The 22,132-nt window shown below is 34.4% G+C and overlaps 1 protein-coding gene across 3 annotated transcripts in view; it reads right to left on the bottom strand.

Moving 5' to 3' along the window:
- PPFIBP2 (PPFIB scaffold protein 2) overlaps positions 1–22,132 on the bottom strand; it is a 96,711-nt gene that overhangs the window by 59,611 nt on the left and 14,968 nt on the right. For all 3 annotated transcript variants that reach the window (XR_014883353.1, XM_085224050.1, XM_019615372.3), the window contains exons 2-3: positions 19,579–19,676; positions 6,576–6,790 (exon numbers count right to left, since the gene is read on the bottom strand). Coding sequence is in view for 2 of the 3 variants with exons in the window: in XM_085224050.1 (XP_085080176.1) it covers positions 6,576–6,790; positions 19,579–19,642 (279 nt within the window). In the remaining variant the exon portion in view is untranslated. The remainder of the gene's footprint in view (positions 1–6,575; positions 6,791–19,578; positions 19,677–22,132) is intronic.

Raw genomic sequence — 22,132 nt, 5'->3', positions numbered from 1 at the left:
CTAGAGTAACTAAAATTGGCAGATAATGGAACAAGGTAAAAGAACTTTTCTAAAAATGAACCATGCCATGAGACGGCACCTGAAAAGCACTTGACTTGCTCTGTACATCAAACATACTTATTCTATGCCAGTTGTACAAGTTTTTATGCTATGTTAACATTGGTGAGAGCAGCTCTTTCTTGAATAGTTCATGTCATTCTGGCATTCATTTTAAAAACTCTTAAAAATCATTTGAGTTGCACTCAGTACAGGACATTTGTGTGTGTGTGATACCCTCTGTCATAACTGACTAAGGGGGTTCTCTTGACAATAAATATGAAATCCCTAGGGGCACTTTTATTCCCCAGAAGATGAGTTATCTGATTATACAGAATAGCAAATGCATCAGACTTTCTCACATTACTGTGTATCCCACAACACAGCCAATTACAGAATCCCATATCCATACTTAATCCAGTTCAAAACAGATGTTGCAAGACTTATTTCAAGCTTATTTAGCAAAGTGCGGGAAAGTACTCTGTACTCTCTTAAGATGTTCCACAACATATTATGTCTTAATGATTTTGCTCTACAGCAGAGAGAAACAAAAAACAAAAAAACACTAAAAGAAAATTGTGTTCTTCCATTTACAAGTACCTCAGTGTAGCATCTGCAGCTAGGGGAGTATCAATTTTTCCTGTTAAAAGTATTTTAAATCACAAACGTACCTTATTTTTGCCTTGTCACTTGTTCCGGATTTCATGCAAAGGTCTCTTGATTTTGTTACAGACATTCTTCCTGATTACGAGGTAAATGTGCCTGAATTTTCTGCATCTTATCAGCTATGAATGTTGACAACATACATTCCAGATAGTCACGTGTTCCCTTTCAGCCTGTCACCTGCTTGCTGAACTTTATGTCCTGCTTGATCTTTGGCCTGAAAAAGTTTCAGGCACCAAATGAGTTCAAATCCAAATTTGCTTAGAATTTCTCTGGAAAAACAGGTTATTTCCTCTGGGCAATGTGAAAACATGGAAAATATGTTGCAATGTGAGGATTGCTTCATTGGGTTACTGCTGTGTTTAAGAAGAAAAAAAAAGCAAGTGAAGGAAGTGCATGTTTACGCATAGTTCTTCACTGAGCACTAACTTCTAGTTCAACAGAGAACTAAATATCAAACCAAATAAAATAAAATCAGCCCCCAACATCACTGTAATGCCACCACCTTCATGTAAATAAGTCAAAGAGAGAGAATGATCTAGCTGTTCACTCAAGAATATTAAGATTTTCTTCATCTATTACTCTACATCCATTACTTCCTGATCCTTATGTTTGAACTGGCTTGGAAGCAAAGGGATTAGAAACACTTTATATCTGAGAAAGTGTCCTCAATATGCCAATTCACACACCTGTCATTGCTATGATGCAGAAAAACGTGATAACTGGAGAGCAAAGAGAAAGAAAATATGAGAATGCACCTGCACGAGAATACAGGTGAAAAAAGAAATAGCAACAGAAATCTTTTTTATATATTGAGGAATGTTAAGCATTTCCTGTAACATAGTTGTTCAGAGAGTCTTAATAATTACTAACTGACAATTTCTAAAGGACAGAACAAGATAAAACTTACTGAAACAAACAAACAAAAAGCCTACTTTATTCTCTCTATGAACACATTTTGCTTTACTTGTGATAAACAAATGAAATCAGCATTCTGGGAAAGACCATGAAAAATGTTATGTGGACAAGCTCATCTATTTACAAAGACAAGAGATGGGCCAGCCTATTGTATGCTACTTCATAAATGCAAAATCTAAAAATAACTATAACTTGTTTTTCTTCCTGAAACATCACAAAACCTGAAAATGTTTAGCTGTGTTTGAACTGAATAACTTTGTTGACCATTGCATTATTGCCTACTAAGTAGTTATTTTATAGCATTTACATTTTTACACTAAAGTTTGTTACATTAATGCAGTATACCATATTTAAAACAATGAAAAGCAATGCAGCCAGAAATAAAGTGACAGAAGATGATGTCAAGTAAAAAACCATTACCACCCATAACATTAGGTACAAAACTAAAGACAAATGTGATACTCTGTGACTTAGTGCAAAGCCACTGAAGACAACAGCTGAAAGAGTCCTAGGCAAATGGAGTCCTAGATAATATAGATAAATCATATTCATCCTTTTGAATGCTAGCATGCAATTTCTGTATACAATCATGAATTCCTACAGAGGAGGTCTGTAGTCCCTCTGACAATATCAAGGTGCAGATAGCCCATATGGGTGAGAATTGCCCTCAAGGGCTAAACTTTATAGTATGTTACCAGGCTACCTTGAAATATTGGAAAACTTAACATAAAAACAAGCCTTGATATTATAGCCAGAATACTGTCTTTCATTCATGAGCGCTGAAAGCCTATGGCGATAACACAGTTCTGTTTAATTGCTTCTGGTCCCTGTAATTGAAAATTGACTCTATTAAGTATTATTGGTCATTACATGGTTGCAAGAAACTGCAGAAAACTAACCTCTGCACATCATTTTAAGAAAAAGATCTAGATCTACTTGCTGCAAAGGTATTTTCATCTTGTAGTTCTTTGTGCAGAATAGATTTTCCTATCTTTGAAAAACAGCAAATACAGAATTACATAGAATCACAGAATAGCCAGGGTTGGAAGGGACCTCAAGGAGCATGAATTTTCAACCCCCCTGCCACATGTAGGGCCACAACCTCCCCATTTAATACTAGACCAGGCTGCCCAGGGCCCCATCCAATCTGGCCTTGAACACTTCTAGGGATGGGGCATCCACAACCTCTCTGGGCAGCCTGTTCCAGCACCTCACCACTCTCATAGTAAAGAACTTCCCCCTGACATCCACCCTAAATCTTCCCTCTCTAATAATAATAATACCCCTAATAACAATAATACAGTAAATTTTGCTGACAGAAAACATGAAACTGGCTCCTAGACAAGCAACAATGGAATGTTAAAAAAAATAATAATAAATCAATTCATCCTCGCTTAGGTAAATTCCATGCAAGCCATTTACACCTCCCTTCCCACTAGCTCCAAGGCATTCTCTAGTATTCATAAAGAGCTGTAGGCATGAAGTATACTGCTGTTTCCTGTGTGCTGAGAATTACTCTAACATGTTTGAGGAAGTCATAAGACCAAACCTGCCTGTTAGGAGCTTCCTAGCATCACTAACTCATTGAAGAGAGCTGGAGCACAGCAGAGGACTGGGTCACTCAAAATTCAACTAGAACAACTGCTGAGAAAACATATCCGACTAGTATTTCAAACTGGAAATAATAAACATAAGTGCATACAGAATAATGGCTTGGCTATACCATCCCAAGCAGACTTTGCTGGTATATTTTCAATTTAGCATGTGCCAATGCCACTTGGTAATGAGAAGATTCAGCTATATACAGCTCTGTCATGACTCTCAACAGTTGAGTCCTGCAGTCAAACCTACCAGGAGATAAATGTACTGGATTTAACTGACATTGCTCAGAACGTATTCTCTTCCCATTCAGCTGTTATTGAAGAGTTCTACTGCTGCATACATGTAATTCTTCTGTTATTAGTAGCAATAACTTACGTTCCAATTAAATATTTATACAACACACTTCTAAGACTTCTTGTAACAACAGTTTGTATACAAGAAAGTACAGTTATTTTCTTTTAACTACCAGAGGATATTACTACTATACTCCATCTTTATAAAAGTATTTGTTCAAGTCTATCTTGAGGTATCTTACCCTGAGGAGAAGGACCTGGGGGTCCTGATGGACAAAAAGCTGGACATGAGCCAGCAGTGCGCTCTTGCCATCCAACGGCCAACAGTATCCTGGGCTGCACCAAAAGAAGGGTGGTCAGAGGGAGGGGGATTGTGCCCCTCTTGGGAGGCCCCTTTTGGAATACTGTGTCCAAATCTGGGGACCCCAGTACAGGAAGGATATTGAGCTGTTGGAGCAGGTCCAGAGGAGGGCCTAAGATGATGAGAGGATTGGAGCATCTCTCCTATGAAGAGGCATTGAGGGAGCTGGACATGTTTAGCGTGGAGAAAAAAAAATGCGCCAGGGAAACCTCATTACAGACTTCCAGTACTTAAAAGCAGCTTACAAGCCAGAGGGCGATTGATCTTTTCCAAGGCCTGATAATGATAGGACAGAATGGCTTTAAACTATTTAAAGAGAGGAGATTTAGGTTAGATATTAGGAAGGAATTCTTTTTCTCAGAGGGTGGTGAGAAACTGGAATAGCTTGCCCAGAGAAGTTGTGGATTCCCTATCCCTGGAGGTATTTTGAGGCCAGGCTGGATGGGATCCTGGACAGCTTGATCTAGTGCTTGGCAACCTTGCCTGTGGCAGGGGTTGGAACCAGATCATCTTTAAGGTCTCCTCCAACATAAGCAATTCTATAATTCTCTCCCCTTTCCGTTTCCTCGAATTTAGAGCCTTCAAAAAAGATTTTCAGAATTAAGCTTCTAAGAAAAAAACATCATCAGGAAAATACTCAGGACTTCTCATGAACCAGCATTTTAAGGATCAGATTATAAAACTCTACAGTGAAGTGGTTGAAATTAAACATAAACACTCCACTAGAAGATCATATTTTACAATCATGAAAATAAGGGCTTTCACTTACTTTTAAAATTATTTTAGGACCTTTGTAAGAACACTAGAGTTCTTCTTTATATTCAAAAAAGTGATCAACAAAGATGAATTAATAAATGAACAGTGTAGACAGAGTTCTAAAATAAAACTGTACCTAAATGTATTCTCACACAGCTCATTAATTCAAACATAGCTTGTTGTTACAGCAACAGTTAATTTTTAATGCTGAAATTACTATTTACTTTGTGATATGTCCTATGGTCGTTGGCAGTACTAAAATATTTAACAAGAAGCAGTGAAACCACACAGAAAATTGTTTTATGTATTTGAAGTTTCCTTGAAAATTCTTTTAAATGTCTTATGACAATCCTCCTATTGTTTGTTGTTCAGTTTTCAAGGCCAAAGAATTTACAAACATAAAGCCGGCATGAATTCACTTGAAGGCACAAATTTTTAATATAGTTCTTAAGTAATAAAAAAGCTACTATTAATGAAGCTTTATTCCATTTTTGCTTCATCACAAGAACAGTGCTTTTCTAACATTACAGAAATTGTTGTATCCTCATTCCATTATATGTAGTAACCACCTAAATTCAATGCTACTTCATGTATCTCAAATCAATGCTGTTGAGGTTAATGCAGTACAGCTGAGTGCAAATTCAATATCTTGATGTTCAGAGATACCAGACTACAGAAATTAAAAAAGGAGCCTTTTCAAAATACATGAATTTGCAATATATGGAAATTTTAGTTCCACAAATAAGTACAAAATCCAACTCTACCTGAAACACTATATCACCACCAGAGGTCCCATTAAAAATAAATAAAATTAATGCCCTCAAATGACAGAATAAATAAAGTAATGTCAGATGTGAAACAAATCCTGAAATTTTCATACCTTAGACACAACTAAATTTTCTCACATCTTTGATATACATAACAGAATTGTTAAGAAACACTTGGTGATATTTCACACCTAATAATGGTACTAAATGATAGAATTAATGGAAGGCAAGGCTTGATAATGACGTCCAACTCCTGGCCCACATAGGACTACCAAAATTTTAAAACATGGAAGTCGTATGCATGCTTACAGGTTTTTGTTTTGTTTGTTTTTGTTTTTGTTTGCTTTTAAACTATAAAGAAAAACCAGTGCACATACTAAGGCTGAGTTTAGTGGATGTTTTGTAATTAAAAAAAAAAAAAAAAAAAAAAAATCACACTCACTATGCTCAAATCCCCTCATGCATATAGATATCCTTAAAATAAATGTACAACTTGTCAGTACAAAACAGGGCAAAATACTTTAAGAACACAGTGGTCTCAATATACTGTGCTATAAGATATGCTCCTTATCTGGATAAGGCTCAGTCCTTTCAATACAGCCAAATGTTTATTCCCTATCTATCCCAATATTAACATCTCTCACTCAGAAGCTAGGGCTCTTTTTACTTACCACCACTGCCTGGTGTAGAATATACGTTGGAGTTTCAGAACACCAACAACTAAGGCAAAGGAAAGGTAGCAAGCAAAAGGATAAAGAATCATCCATCTTATTCTTATTTCTTCCTTCATCAGACAACATCACCAAATTCCAAACTGATAGATTTAAAAATGAAAAACTTTATTTATATATACACTCATACGTTATCTTCAGCAAAGGATGAATATCAACAACAAAAACAAATAAAAGCAAAAAATGTCACAGAAAAGTTCACTTTAAGCTTTGCTTTTACTACATCCAACACAACCTAAGGTCTATCAACTTTTCATACTCCTGTGTCCATTTAGTCATCACCTCATAAAGTGGTAATATCAACAGCTTTTTATGTTTACTTAATATCTGCTGCAGTTCTCTAAGAAGACAGATTTCAGTCATTATAAAAGTCCCTGAAGCATGAAAATACTTGACCTAAGGCTGTTTACAAACAAACAAAATGATAAAGTTAAAAATAAATACTCACCAGATTCTCTTCAAACCACTCCCGTATACATACTGCTGTGGCCCCTGGAATTTGATTTCGCAGTGCTTCTTTCTCTTGAGGATCCTCTAACATTTCCAAAGCCATCTTTAGATCTTCCAGGAGATGCAAAATTTGAAATGTGCCCAAATATACTGATGGAGCAGGTGACACAATATCATAAGCACAATTAGCATACTCTGCAGCTGACTTTGTACCTAAAACAAGTGAAAACAGGAAAGTCTTATTTCAAGTAGCAAACATCTAGCTACTACACACTGCTATATTTGGACTTCAAATATTGACAAGTTTCAATACTTCCAGTAAGACTTCCAGTAACTTCCAGTAATAGTTATTAGGTAAATAATGGACACTTTAGAATTAAACATGAGAGCTATGTACAAGCATATTTCAGCCTAGAAAACATTTACAATGTCCGTTAAATTACAGACTCCAAACTTTACCACAAATCACCTGTAATTTTCCATGGTTACCATGAGATGTCACTAACTTCTCAGTTACATAGAAGTCTCCACACAGAGTAGTGTTTCTCAAGCAAAACAAGCAAGATTCACTCAGCCCTTTGACAAGAATCTTAAATGAAATAACCTGTATTATCAGAAATGGAAAAATATGTACCCTCAAACAGGTTTAAAGCACTTTTCACAGAGAACAAACTACCCAAAGTTCTGAGAACTTTGCGAGCTCTCCAAATTATAAAGAACTCTAAAACCCAGCCACTCACTGACATCCTTTCAGCATCAATAATCTTTCATCAAAAATATATCTCATGAAATGAAGAATTATAAATTCTAATATCTTTGAACCTTTTGTTTTAATACCCTGTTTCAGCGAGCTATCTTTTTTCAGTTCTGAGTTTAATTTGACACCGATTGGCTTCTTTAACAAATACTCAGATGGAACTCTTGTATTGGCTTTATTTTTTATAGTTTAATTTACAGTTCATTGCTCAACGTACGTAACAGATTGCACTCATGTATGTATTCATTCCTGTTCTCTGACATAAACAATCCCATGTTTTCTCTTATTTGACTTCATGGAAGCTACTCACAAAATAAAAGGATTGAGAGGAGGACAGTAACATACGTGTGCTGTACTGTATCATTGATTCATACAAGGTGATCAAAATCATTTCCACAGATTTTTCCACTCACTCCTCTTTTTAAAATCACTTACATCTTATACTTTAGTTGCAAGAGGAAGAGAAGTCTTCATTGAGTTTTGAAAATTATTGGCTAAGATTTTTTTCCCTGAGCAGCTGTATTTAATTTGAAACACAGACGTATGACTAATCCAAGTTTCCCTCTTCTGTGCACACTACTTTGCATTAATCAGTGTTCGTTTGTCTGTTATGGTTGTTTATCTACTCTGATTTGAACACTACATGTTGTTTGAACCCGGTGAATCTAATGGTATTTTACATATAGCACTATATATATAATTTAGTAAATATAGCTCACAAATGCATTAACACTATGTCCTAACTTCACAATAATCTTAAGGGAAATCTAAATAATATTAACCAGATGCTCTTCAACCACTGCTTTAATGACTTAAATTCTACCAGATCACTTACCTATGCAGATGACTGTGTCATTTTAATTCTACTGTTCTATTTATACGTTGTTTGTATCAAAACAGTGCAAAAGCATCCTTAGACAAGATTTAGCAACACTCAGTAGCATTGGTTGTCAGATGGGTTGTTTTCTTCGTTTGTTTTAAAGCAACACATTTATCTTCATTATCTGACTATATAATTCTAAGCTCTTTTCAAACATTTAGTCCTATTCACTTGTGTTACATCTTATTTTCTGTCTAAGACTGCAGCCAAGATAATATTTCTCTTCAATATCCAGTTCCAAGACTGCTAAAGACAACAATTTTACCTCCTAAATCAATTTGTCTTCCAGATTTTTTTTCCTTTTAAGAGAATCATTTGTTTTACTGGATTTGATTATTCTAACCAATAAAATATATATTCTTGTTTATTTACATCCTCCTAGATATCTATGCAAGCTGTTTATTTACTTCCTAATGCAGTTTAATCTAGCACAGCATGAACTAAAAACAGAAGTTTGCAAATTGTCTACAACAGGAACATCATATAACATCTTAAATCTTTTCATTTGGCCAGAGAGGCTCAATTCTTACTTTCCAAAAGAAAGCTTGTGTATCACACAAGCTGAAATCAGAAATAGCATTGTCAGCGGGAGAAGTGAAGTGATTGTGCCTCAGTACTCAACCTGGTGAGGACAAACTTTGAGTGCTGCATTCAGTTTTAGGCTGCTCACTACAAGAAAGAGGCCCTGGAGCACGTCCAGAAAAGGGCAATGAAGCTGTGAGAAGTCTGGAGCGTGAGTGTTTATGAGGAGCAGCTGAGGGAGCTGATATTGTTTAGTCTGGAAAAGAGGAGGCTCAGGGGAGACCTTATAGCTCTCTACAAGTACCTCAAAGGAGGCTGTGGTGAAGTAGGGTTCAGTCTCTTCTCCCATGTAACAAGCAGTAGGACTGGATCGGCAGCCAATGCTCCAAGATAAATACAGATTTAAAACAAACGTCCTGGGTTTAAATTGATTATGTTAGCAGTTTAGACAGTTTACACAGGCAAATATAAAGCCAAACTGTACAAACCACTGTAACTTGCTTGTGGATAGTGCTGGTAACGTCTCCCCTTACTAATCTAAACGCCTCACTGCTTATCACATCTTGCTTCCATTCTTTGATTACAATGGTGACATGACACATAATTACTATCATATCCACCTTCTTCAAAAAATAATTTAAAATTCTGTAGGAAAGTTGTGATAGTTCAATTCAGTATTTTACTTGTGAAAGTTTCCTATTTTACTGCTTAGATTCAAGTGAATCATAGGCTTGTTTCTCTTATTTGCTTTCCATGTACTTTCATATTAAATAGATTATATACAGTTCGACAGAAGGACAAGAACACATCCTGAAAAATTAAAAGTGCATAGGAGTAAGTACATTAATTTGCATTAGTTTAAATCTTCACATAATCACACTGCAAAACACATTAAACTTTATCTCCAGACAGTAAGAAACTGGATCTCTTTACTGACTGGAAAAAAAAAAAAAAACGCCCCAGTACAAACAAACTTCTAGATGTTACCAGTAAACTCTATCCTTAACAGCAATTAGTATGTATCTAACTTCAATATAAGCAACTGAAGCAGGGAAGAATATGGCTCAACCATTAGAATTTTATTGATAGTCAAGAAAAATGAGTGTAGTTCTGAACTAAAAAAAAAAAAAAAAAAAAAAAGAAAGAAAAAGCAACCTCATTGTATGGTATTCAGCAAGTCAGAGTCTTCCTGTATCTTCTTTTTTTTCCCCAAGGGCAAAAAAGGACACAGGGGAATCTTTTGTCATTATGTTTATATGAAACTCAACATGATGGTATTCTAGGACATCACAATTAATCATGATAAATGTATACCTTGAGGAGGGAAAATAATAAAGCAGGAAAAAAAAAGTAGCGGATAAAGACAAGCTGTTCAATTCTCACTTTCACATACAGCCAGTGGATGAAGGAGGTTAAAGTTTGCTACTTTCTAGAAAGAATAAGAAAACTATTAAAAAAAAACAATTTCAAGTTACACGTTTGGGTTACACGTTGACCACGGAAGCACACTGTCTGTTCAGAGTTCCTTGCAGTTAGCTGAATGGTTTCAAAAAAAGTCCCTTTGGGGCAAATACATAACCTATTCAGAAAACAACACTATTTGCAGCATGTGAAAATAAATTACTAAACAGTACTAATATAAGAATCAGAAAATCTTGCCAGTTTGAAAATCCACTCTCCTCAGCTTTGTCTGTCATTCATTTTTTATCACTTTTAGCAGTAAAAACTGTTTCTTATCTCTCACTTTTCCTTGCCCCTTTATTTCTTCTCCACTGCATTCATCAGTATAATCTCAGTCTATTCTCTCTAAAACTGCCTGAATATGGTAATATTAAGCTCAACAATTAGTGGTTTACAAAGAGATTTTTCCTGAAACTGCTGGTTTTTTTAGTCCAAAAAACAGTTAATGAAAACATTAAAAAAAAAAAGTTACCACAAAAAATCCAAACCAAACAAACTCACCTTCAACAACAGACATGCCTCTATTCACAAAATAAAACCAACAGAACCCCAAAGTGGGGTACAGATTGCTTCCTATAAAGCTGAAATACACAAATAATTGAGTTTTGTCATTTATTCTAATCACCTTTGGACAAAGTTATAAACATTTACTCTGACTTTTCAGTCAATCATTGTTGCACTGCTACAATTATTTTTTTACCTGAGTTTTTAGTCAATGAGTATATAGGTTGTCCAAGTTCTTCCTCTCTCCTTCAACTCTGCAAAGTATAATTCCCTTTTGAAGCACAAGTCTCTTTTTCTCATGAAGCCCTGAAAACTTGAATTTATGTAAACTAGCAGTAAAGTTTGGATGGGACGCAATTCAGACTTCTCATTCCTAAGTCTTCTCTCAAAGGAGTGTAGAGGTAAGTAACACAATCCTTTTAATACAGTAATGCAAAATACATCACAGATGTTGTATTTTGAATCATAGCTTGCATTTGCTGATCCTTAAATGTCTGCTTTTAGATCTTTAACTACAGTGAACAGTAACAGTTAAACTGGATTAGCAGGAAGCCCTAGAAAAGTTTCCAAAGCTAGAAGTGTAGATTATGGCTACAGGCCACAGTCAGATGCAAGTTTCATGTAGCTTGGATGATTTTCAGCTGAGTTTTATTTACAACCACATGTGGAATACTGTAGACAATTTTCAAGAACTATCATATGCAAGAACTTCATATGCAAATCATCTACTCAACCCTTTTCCTTTTACATGCCTATAGATGTCAAGCAGCGATGCTCAGCATATTATGTATAGTACACACAACTTCCCTTATCTGGAAACACAAGCCAAGCCTTACAGGTGGTGGAAAAAGGAGGATGGATTCTGCAGCAACAGTGCAAATTTAGCAAAGGTAGGAAAACACAAATCTTAATGTTGTATTTGAGGTTAAGTATAAATAGCACAGGAAAAACACAATCAACACATTTCATTAAAAGACAAAGAAAAACAAATATTTCCATCAATTTCTTCACTTCTCAAACATTTCTCCATAGACATTTCCACACACATACATACACACACAAAAGAAGAAGAAAAAAAAAAAAGGAGTGCATTTAGGGCCAATGAAACCATTAGTCAATTAAAACTAAGCAAGTAAACAACTACCTCTTTTTAGTATAAAAATTCTATAATGGTTGTAGCAAGCCAGTGGTAACACAAATAATGTTTAATGAAAAGATACATCTCAGCAATCAGGAGGAAAATAAATGCATCCAGTTTATTAAAAAAATAAAAGCATCATTTCATAAAAATCATATTATTCTGATTTCCAAAAAATTAATACTTTTTTGAATCAATTTCATCACGTAAAATAGAAAACAGAACAGCTATGATTCTGCATTTAAAGAAATTCTGTTTGATAGAAGCTGCTCCAATCTACCTCTTAGAAATCTGTCAAACAACCAAAATGACTCATATACTGAAGAACAGATAATGCCCTATAAAGCCACAGAAGAACCTCCGTGTCTCAGATTTTCAATTATGTGGGGCTATGACCGTCATGGTTTAACTGCCTTTCTTTGCTACATACTGTATTGGCAGTTATTTATATTTCTCTCTCTTTTCCACCCTTTGCTGCTATGCCAGTGGAATTTGACAACATCATACTCTGAAGCCAGTTTCGATCCTTTCTCTTCAAGCCAAACTTTCTGAAACTTTGCATGGCAAGGTGCAGAACATCTTATCCAGCAGATTGAACTTCAGCTAGAAAGTGGTATTAACATCAGAGACAAGTAATTAAATACTGTTAGGCAATTTCTTCCACTCCACACTGGCATAACAACTCCATTAATCCTACTAAAGATCTACTCTAGGAGAGCAATACTTCCAAATCTATTACACTAATAGAAATTTTAGCACATATGGACTATCCTCACATGAATTCTATCTCATGCTGTTCCATATTCCCAGGACATGCTATGTCTGCCTTGAGTTAAGTTATGCCAAAACTTAATACAAATACCTATGATGTATGGATTTTGTTTTGCATAAACACAGTGCAGTACTGCAATTCAGGTATGTTGTTACTGGCACCCAGTCATTATGTTTTTCTTGTTTTATATTGACGGTCCTGCTTCTCTGTACTCAGAGACAAAAAATATTTCTTTTATAAATATTTCTACATTTTTAATTAAATCTTTACTCCTATTTTCAAGAAATCTTCCAATTCTGCTGTTTTGCTGAAAAGGCAGGACCACATTCAAGGGAAATCAAAGACGAACTTGATCATAAAGGATAGCTTTGTCTTTTACAAAAGCAGATGTTTAAAATTGTTTTAAGTTAAATGTTTATAGCAAAATTCTCAATGCTTGTAAGCTCCATCATATTTTGTAGTATTCACCTGTTTACAGAGAGATTCCAACGCATTACAAACAGTATCTTGGCCCTCTATCTTGTGCTCAGACACCCACATCTGTGAGAAAAAATGCTTACAATCCTTACTCCTGCAAGGTTAAGCACTCAGAATTGAGGAAATTTGGAACTCCAAGTTGCTCTGGCAACCTTGAGTAAGGAATGAGTAGACAATGCCTCACAAGTGCAATGATCACTCAAGATGCGATGATTTTCATATATCTTTAAAACACATACCAAAACTGCATTTGAGCAGTTATATAAGGTCATAGCTTAAAAGCTACAGTGTATGTAAAAGCCTGACAAAATACAGTAGCAAAAAAATATAAAAGTTTGTGAGTTCATGTCTTCTATAATGGTTAATAAGCACAAAAGAAAGATCAGAGAGTCGATGTGAAAAATTATAGATTAAGTACATAAGCAGTTACATTTTTTAAGGGTTTAAAAGATTCAAAATTGTTATAGATCTGTTATTGCTTACAACTTCTAAAACATTAATTAGCTTTCCTAAGGTCAAGTATCTGAAGCTAAACTCTAGCACCTAACAAGCTACAACAAAGGTTACAAAATGAAGATAAACATTTAACTAGAGATTATGAGCACCAAGTATTTTTAATTTTATTAAGTATTATTAATTTCCTCTAATTTTAAGAATGATTGAAGGTGACCTTTTTCATCTTCTCCAACCCTCCTACTATCTTGATATGCATTTTTACGAAATAGTTAATGATAGGAAACTATTTATTCCTCTATCATAGACCTGATTTCAAGTCATCTACTATTTTATTTCCTTTTTAGTATCTCTACTGCTACATGATCTATCAATATTTTCTAGTCAACGGATTCAAAATGTCACTCTACTATAGCGAGTATTGTAGAATTTCTAAAATGCTCACCTTAATTAATATCAAGAAGTAACAAGTAAAATAAGTACTGTAGATACAGCATCTCTTTTGCTCAGAAACAAAAGCCTAAATTATTGAACATGAACAAGAAGTAAAAAGGGAAATACAGTAATCATAATTGAAGCATAGACCATTAACACAATTTATCTAGAAAATATAAGGAAACCACTGCAGTTGTTGCTTCAGTCTATGAAGAAACAAATTGCTCATTATTTCAATTATTCTGTTCCTGTCATCACTACTTCAACTATAGTTTGCATTAATTTGATACTGGAAATGAAATTGTACACAAATCCCTGTACTACAAGTTATAGCTAAATAATACACTGTTACTATAGAAACTAAACTTTGAATGTGAAAATTGTGTGAACCTTAAAAAGGATAGAAAACATAGAAATAAAAAGCCATCTGGTAATATAAAAAAACGAAGAGAAAATGATAGGGTCCATTCTCTATTCACTCTACAAAATCACAAGAGGCTTGCACTGCATATCAGCTGCATGTCACCCAGCATGCATTTCAGATACAACATCCCTTCAGAACAGACCACAAAAAATGGAATTAATGCTCTCTGTCTGGTCTGGACAACTTCCTTATGAAGCAGAACAGAGAATTTTATCTTCTTCATTTAAAGTGCTGCAAGAGTAGTGCTTACATTCTGAATGAATCCTCTGAGTGAATATCTGATTGTTCATGGGTGAAGCATAAGGTCATTAGGAAATCTTTCATTTTCTACTATTTATGTAGAAACTCAGTGAAAACCTTACTCTACAAAACCTAAAAACCACTCAAAGGGGTTCAAATACATGTATTATTATTTTTTGTCAATTTCTGCATTTTCAATCCAATTTCTGATAACCCAACTAGAGCTCATTTCGTAATCCAACACACACCAAATAAGATCACATAGGTCTGGAGCTTGAGCTCTTTCATTTCTGTATTCCAATTAAGATGGGTCAAAAGTTGTAGTATACAGCCAAAGTGATGGCTGAATTCGAGTGTATTGCCCTTGGAGAGAAGGGAATTAAAATACTAACAAACTTTTAGAATTACTTCGGTTCGTTAATCTTTCAGTACAAATACTGAAATATTAGTACACACCCATGTGATAATACATTTATATTTTTCATTAAGTAATAGTTGCTGGAGCTTCTGTTAAAGATTATAATAATTACACCGATTAACCGCTGAATTTAAAGAGATTCTGGATCTAAGGGGGATTATAGTATTGTGACATTAATTTTTACACTTTACTTTTATGACCATTGTTCACAAAAGAAAAAAATGGATATCCAAATTAGACAGAAATATTTTGAAAAAGTAAAATAAAAACTATTTTAATTCATTATGATTTATTGAAAAGAAAAAATAAACAAAGTTTTTAATCCTGTGGAGAAACACATTTTAATGAATGGCATACAAACCAAAGAAATGAGAAAGTAATGACTTGGACAAGACACATATGGAGGCAATGTCATAAATGCTTACTACAAGTAAAGAATATGTAGACAGATTTGACATGTGAATGCTTTCTTTAAAAACTCCCCCTGTTTCAAATGCAAAGCATTCTGGCTAATGGATAAGTCATGTTCATTGACAATCACATTAGTCCTTTTTGCTATTTTAGCCAAATAGGGGTAATCATTTAGCATGCCTAATTTATATAGCTAAGAGGGTGGGTATCAGTAAAGATGTACTGAAGCATTAAAGACTTGGGAACACTCACTTATCTGTCAAATTTGATCAAGCCCAAAGAAATTTAATTTGTTAATCTTGTTTTACAATCCTACTCTCATGCACTCTAAACTCTAACATATTTTGTATTGCACTGAGATGCACAATCTACTTAAAGACTTTTTATTTCCATCAACCAGAATCATCCAGTAGGTATGTTAGCATTTGAAGTGATTTTACTTCCACAATTAAGAAGGCTAAAACTAGGGTTACAAATCTGTAAGTATTTGTATTGTGTTTGCATACCCAGTTCTTTCCTCAAAATGTTAAAATAGGGCCTTGTGCTGTAATAATAACTTCAGCTATTATAAGAATTTATGTTTTTCTTATTAAACAGATTTTTTTATGTGCATGCGTATATATATTTAAATGTATATTTGTATACATTTACATGTACACACCTCCCATACTCAAACTTCAAAAGTTAAATACCTCCCGATTTTTCAGTTCCCTGAAGCAGTGATTAATAATCATTTTATGCCTGGAACAAAGGTTTCTGAGGTCATAAAGAAAACATAGCTCTTCCTAGTATCCATTCAGGTCTTATTCTAAGGGATACCTCTTTTTTCCAGCTACTTTTCCATGAAAAGTCATGAAATTTAGGCTTAGTCTTTGAATCCATTGCTGCCTAGATTGTATCCAGATACCATGGATCTATGACTTGAAAAAACTCTCAGCAAATGTTTTCTACAATTTCCAGTCTGATGAAATAGCTCAGAACAGCTGACTTTTGCTGTTTCTAGACTACTCTAAAAGCAGCTACGTTTGAGCAGATAATTTGTCCAGTATTTGCATAACATAGTATTTATAAATCTGCAGTTAGAAAACTTCTTGTTTGTTTATTGACAATCCCAATCCTGAGGGAGTTCTGTACATTATTTCCTCTCTCACTACACAAAAGAGAACATTCCAGTTTTCCAAACCCTCCCCGGATTGCATACAGAAGACTAGTGGATTGAATTAGAGAGAATCAAACTTGGATAGTAACCATGTTCCTCAATTTGAGGCGAATTGGGATAATCACCAGTATCCAAGTACAGGCTCCAGCAGACATATTCAGCCCTTCAGTTATACCAGAATACTTGATAAACAGTTCTGGAACACACAGAACATTAGCTGGGAAAGAATGACCAGAAAAAACTTAAGTTATCCTATCTTAAAATCACTTTTCTAATTCTAGTAATGGAAAACAATAATTAACATAAACAATTCTCCAAACTATTTGAGCTTTGTGTTACAACTAAAAATAAATGAACAAAGTAATATATTTTTGGTTGATATGGGTAGATATAATTCTGAAATCACATGGAAATAATTCAGTTAACATTGATGAGACCTGACAATGCGTGACTGGAAATTTTATTTTTTCACCACTATATACCTTAATATTATCCTATGTTCCACATAATACTGAATATGACTGGAAATTAGAAAAAAAATTAAGTAATGTGAAGTCAAAATCAACTTTCCTGAAGCTGTCAGTTTACTCACAACACTGTGGAAACAAACTTTACATATAACTAGCACACCTAAGTCTTTTTGGTTTAGTCTGGGAATCAACACCACCTAGTTGAGGCAATCCCAAAGATGGGTACAGACTGGGAAGAGAACTTACTGAGAGCAGCCCTGAGGGGAAGGATCTGGGAGTCTTTGTGGATGAAAAGGGGGTTGGAACTGGATGGCCCTTAAGGTCCCTTCCAACTCAAGCCATTCTTTGGTTCTAGAAAAACAGCTGTGAATGGGATGTGCAATGCACCAACTGAAACAGATTATTTCTTACAAACTAACTCTACATATGAAAAGCATGTCTAAATCTTTATTTTGATGGGCAACAACACCACTACAAAACAGCTGTGATTAGGGTGTGCAACCCACTGATAAACGCAGATTATTTCTTACATCATGTGCTTTGCTTCTCTGTATCATTATCTCCATAATCATGACAGCTTAGCAGAGGGTATAAAAGTAACGCTGCTAGGCAGCCTGGAACTATGTAATTCTAGTGCTTATTTACCAGGATGAAACCCTAAAAAGTTAGGGGTTTTAAAAGGAATGGGGGAAAGAAAATTAAAAAAAAAAAAAAAAAGTCAAGTCTAGCTCAATTATTTTTCTATCAAACTAGTAGAAGTATGTGATTATTTAATCACAGTCAAATATTGCCATGTTGTCACATATTGTCATATATTTAATGGATTACCTTTCAATACCATAGGGAAAACAAACAAACAAAAAGAACAGTAAACAACTATTATATTACCCAGAACTAACCTTGCAGCAACAGTTTTACAGAGCTGCTAGTCATGGAAATGCTACTGAGTAGCAATGTTATCTTAGTGAAAAAATTACGTAGCCAGTATGTCTTGGAAGGGAATACGTAATGGTATCTTCAGGCAAAACAAAAGTTCTCTAAACAAAATATATTCAATATATTCAAGGAAGTAGACCTCTTTGTTGTCTAAGGGCATCATATCGATCATATGAGGAAATACAAACAATTTGAAATATTTTTGAAGAGTGTGCTTCCAACACAGAAGACTGAAATTGATGAAAATCTTAGGAAGAAGTCTGAAAATCATCAAAATCACGTTAACTTTTCCAACACCTTTCATCAAAAGAAAACATACCACAACTCCTGGGAGAAAATCGGTATATAATCTTAGAAAGTTAGAAATCTCCTATTTAAACTTATTTGTTCTCTTGGAAGATATAAATTTTCTGAAGAAAACGTATCCTAAGAAAAAAGAAAATATTCAGAAAAATGAAAGATACATTCATCAAATGTTATTACCACCGCATGTTGGGAAATGAATCAATTATCTCAGAAGAAGAAAAAATAAAAATATCCAGATGTATGCAGATAATTTAGGAGCACATGGGCCTCAATGTTGCTTTGGCTCTTTTAAAGCATTAGCTTTAAAAAAGTCACAGCATGGACGTCATTATTTAAATTTAAAAACATTTAGTAAATGATTTTCCATTCTGCAAAAGTGAGATCACGGCCCTACCCAGATGCCTCTTCCAGGAGCTCATGCTGAACGCTATGTGATCAAAAACCCCAAGGGTACTGAGACCTAACCATAGAATTACCTTCTCTTCTTGGATGCAGCAATGTTGAGACAAGAAGTTTTAATTGTGTTACCATAAGAGAATCAAAAGACAGCAAATTCTGTCTTGTGTCATACCCCTTTCTGGCAGAAAGCTGTATAAAAATAAAGTTCTAATTTTCTGGATATGAATGCTAACAAAAAGAGCTATACATTCTAAATTATTAGGCCGTAAACATTACCATGAATAAGTTATTTTATACATAAACACAGAGAAAACTACATGATTTATGAATACATTCTAATGTACTGTGTGTAAGATACAGATATATACTATCCAGATAACTGAATACACTAGTGAAAACATCACATTTTTCAACAAACACACAGAAATACAAAAACAAAAAAATAAAAATCTAGTATATACTATTTTACAGTAAACTAAATGACCAAGCACACTATAAATGCAAATTTTCAAACTAGTCATTGCAATTATTTCCTACAAAATCTCAACAAAATTCAAAGTTACCACAGGAAATAGGATTTCTTTAAGTTATCATATAACACTAGAACAAATTAAATCTCTTATTTCCATAGTTATATGTCTGAGATAGAATTATACGCTTTCTTCGGTTATACTACTTAAAATTTTCTTCACATAACTACTGAACCATAAAAACTTGTGTGTCACAGGAAACTTGGCAAACTGAGACAAATAATTAAAAACAGAAAAATCATAGGAGGTAAAAAGATGAACAAGGTTAAATACAAAAATAATCTGATGTAAATAATGTTGTATTTATACCTGCAATTATGTCATCCATCTGCTCCAAAGCTGCTTCAAGCATATGACTAGCATCAGAAGCCATGATCTGCAATTTGTTGGGACCTTTACTTTTCCAACTGAAAGACAGATGAAATCACGTGCATTATACCACACCCAACCAGACAGAAAATATATAATAAAACAGTGAAACATACTACGCCATGGAAACAAAACTCCACACTATCAGAAATTCAGCTTTGTAATACAAAAACTAACAAACTGTTCCTATTCCTGATAGGAGACGCGAATTTCTGAGGTTCTCATTTATTACTGATTCAATTTTTTCTTAAGGTTCTTTACTAAAACAAGGTAATACAGATGGGAACAAAACCAAACAACTCTCAGACATTGGAAATCTGAGATTTGTCTGCTCCTCATTATTAAAAACAATTTTCTATATCAAAGCTCTAAGTATTTTCAACCTTTAGCACCACAAGAAGAGGGTTTCGATAAATGAGCAAATATAAGTGGCTTCTACTGTTTCTAAAAAAAAATTATAGTTCACCTATAAGCCAAATGTTTGAGCTGTGATTTGACTGTTGCTATAGGAGTAAAAAGTTAATGCACAAACCCAGTGCTGGCTCAACCCCAACAGTAATTATATCTAACATTTTTCACTTCTGACCCTTACATTATAGCACCCCAAGATCAGCAATTCTGAAATCTGTATTTATAAGACTATTACTTATTCTAAGAATTAGAGTGTTAACTGTCTTCTAAATGTATACAACAATTTCTGGTGTTCATTCAGTGACAATTTTTGGCACTGGCCACCATGACCAGTGACATTACCAATAGCTAATACTCTCAGTTAGATACTTCCTAAATCCTAAATCACCCGAATCAAAAGACAGAGGATAAAATGAGATTTAAAATAAAAATCATTTAATTGTAATCATTTTATTGTCATTTCTAATGAACCACCAGAAAAGAAAATCCCTAAAAGTACACTTAAAGCTGACTCCATATTACTGCATCATAAGAAACACTGAAAATCAGTAATAAGACCAATGTAATGGAAAAATAATTAGTAGCAATTAAAATTGTTTTCTTTGTTTATAAATTACAAACCCTAAGACAAAGTAGTGGTGAAAAAACACACAAGGATACAAAGAAAACTAATTTATTAGTAACTTCTATGTTATCAGTGATCTGTGCGTGCTACATCTGCTCTGGTCAACACATACAACCATTATCTAAAAGGGACAACTGCAGGAATTAATGTCTGAAATCACTAGATTCTAATTTGAGCTCTGCCATTTAGCTTGTCATAATGGTTAAGCTATTCTCTAACTTCAGATCAAATAGATTCAAAGAGCAGTATGAGAATGCCATATTAAAAAAAAAAAAAAAAAAAAAAGGAAGAAACAATCCTTAGCTTCACTCAAAGCAAACATCTAAGAGAACAAATGTTGATTTTGTTTTTCCATTTTTATCTAAATAATAATTCAAGTATGAACAATGCTAAATGTAACTGAATTTCATCTAATCTTTGTAGAAACTGACCCAAATGTTTCATTTAATGATATTGAAAATAATGCAAATTATCCTCAGAATAATTTTGAAAGTCACTATGTCAGCTGATATAGAGTTAAAACACTGGAACGCTTACATGTGAACATTTCAGACACTTCCTCTGATTCTGTTGCATCAATTCTTTGATTTTGGTAGATTTCCATCTTTTGTTATCATATTTATCTGCCAGTAGCTTAGCAAATTCATTAAAAACATTAGAGATATCCAGTTCTTAACTGCAGTAAGTCACCTTCCTTGCAATTTTTCCTCCCACCTCAAAGCAGCAATAACTTGGGTCACAGTCACCTCAGTGAGAAAAAATCCACCTGTGGTAAGCAGCTGTCAAGAGGTGCCTACGCTATCTTGCTGTTTGGGTGGATGTGGAAGAGAAGAGCCACTCCTCCAGAGATCTATGGCCACCAGCTGCGTTGGTAAATCAAGACTGCAGACTGAATCAAATATGAAGGAAGAAAAAGGTGAAAAATACTAAAAGCAGTATAGGAGTTTCTATCACTCAGATACACTGCATGTTCTTCTTTGTCCTCTAAGTTAAGCTATGTGCTATAATAAGTAGGTAGAGAACTGCAAATGTATTATTAAGAAACTACTATTTTTTAAAAAACATCAAATATTGTTTTCAACCATCTAGAGTAAGAAACCTACAGAAAACATTGAAATATTACAAACTTGAAATTTTACTTATAAAAAAGCTTTCTATTAAGATCTTGAGGTAAACCAGAATGTTTTGTTGAAAAATAGCACAAAAACTTTCTCCTATCTCCTCCCAGCCTCCACACCCCTCCTGTTTTCTCACCTGTATCTGCAGTGTATTTGCTGCTTAACTGCATCAAGCTAGAGTAAAATCTGCTGACCAAACAACCCTTCATTAAGTAAAGTATGTGCCTTGCTCCAGAGTGATAATGTAATATTACTTGCTTGACATCTTTTTCTAGACAGACCTGTTGCTTCTGCTTCAGGCAAGTCTTATTTTCCCAGACACTCCCTCCTTCAGTTTGAC

This window comes from Meleagris gallopavo, chromosome 5 (assembly GCF_905368555.1).
Source record: "Meleagris gallopavo chromosome 5, MGAL_WU_HG_1.1, whole genome shotgun sequence".
Lineage (NCBI taxonomy): Eukaryota > Metazoa > Chordata > Aves > Galliformes > Phasianidae > Meleagris > Meleagris gallopavo.
The sequence above is the reverse complement of the archived record's forward strand: the minus strand, read 5'-3'. Positions and strand labels throughout refer to the sequence as shown.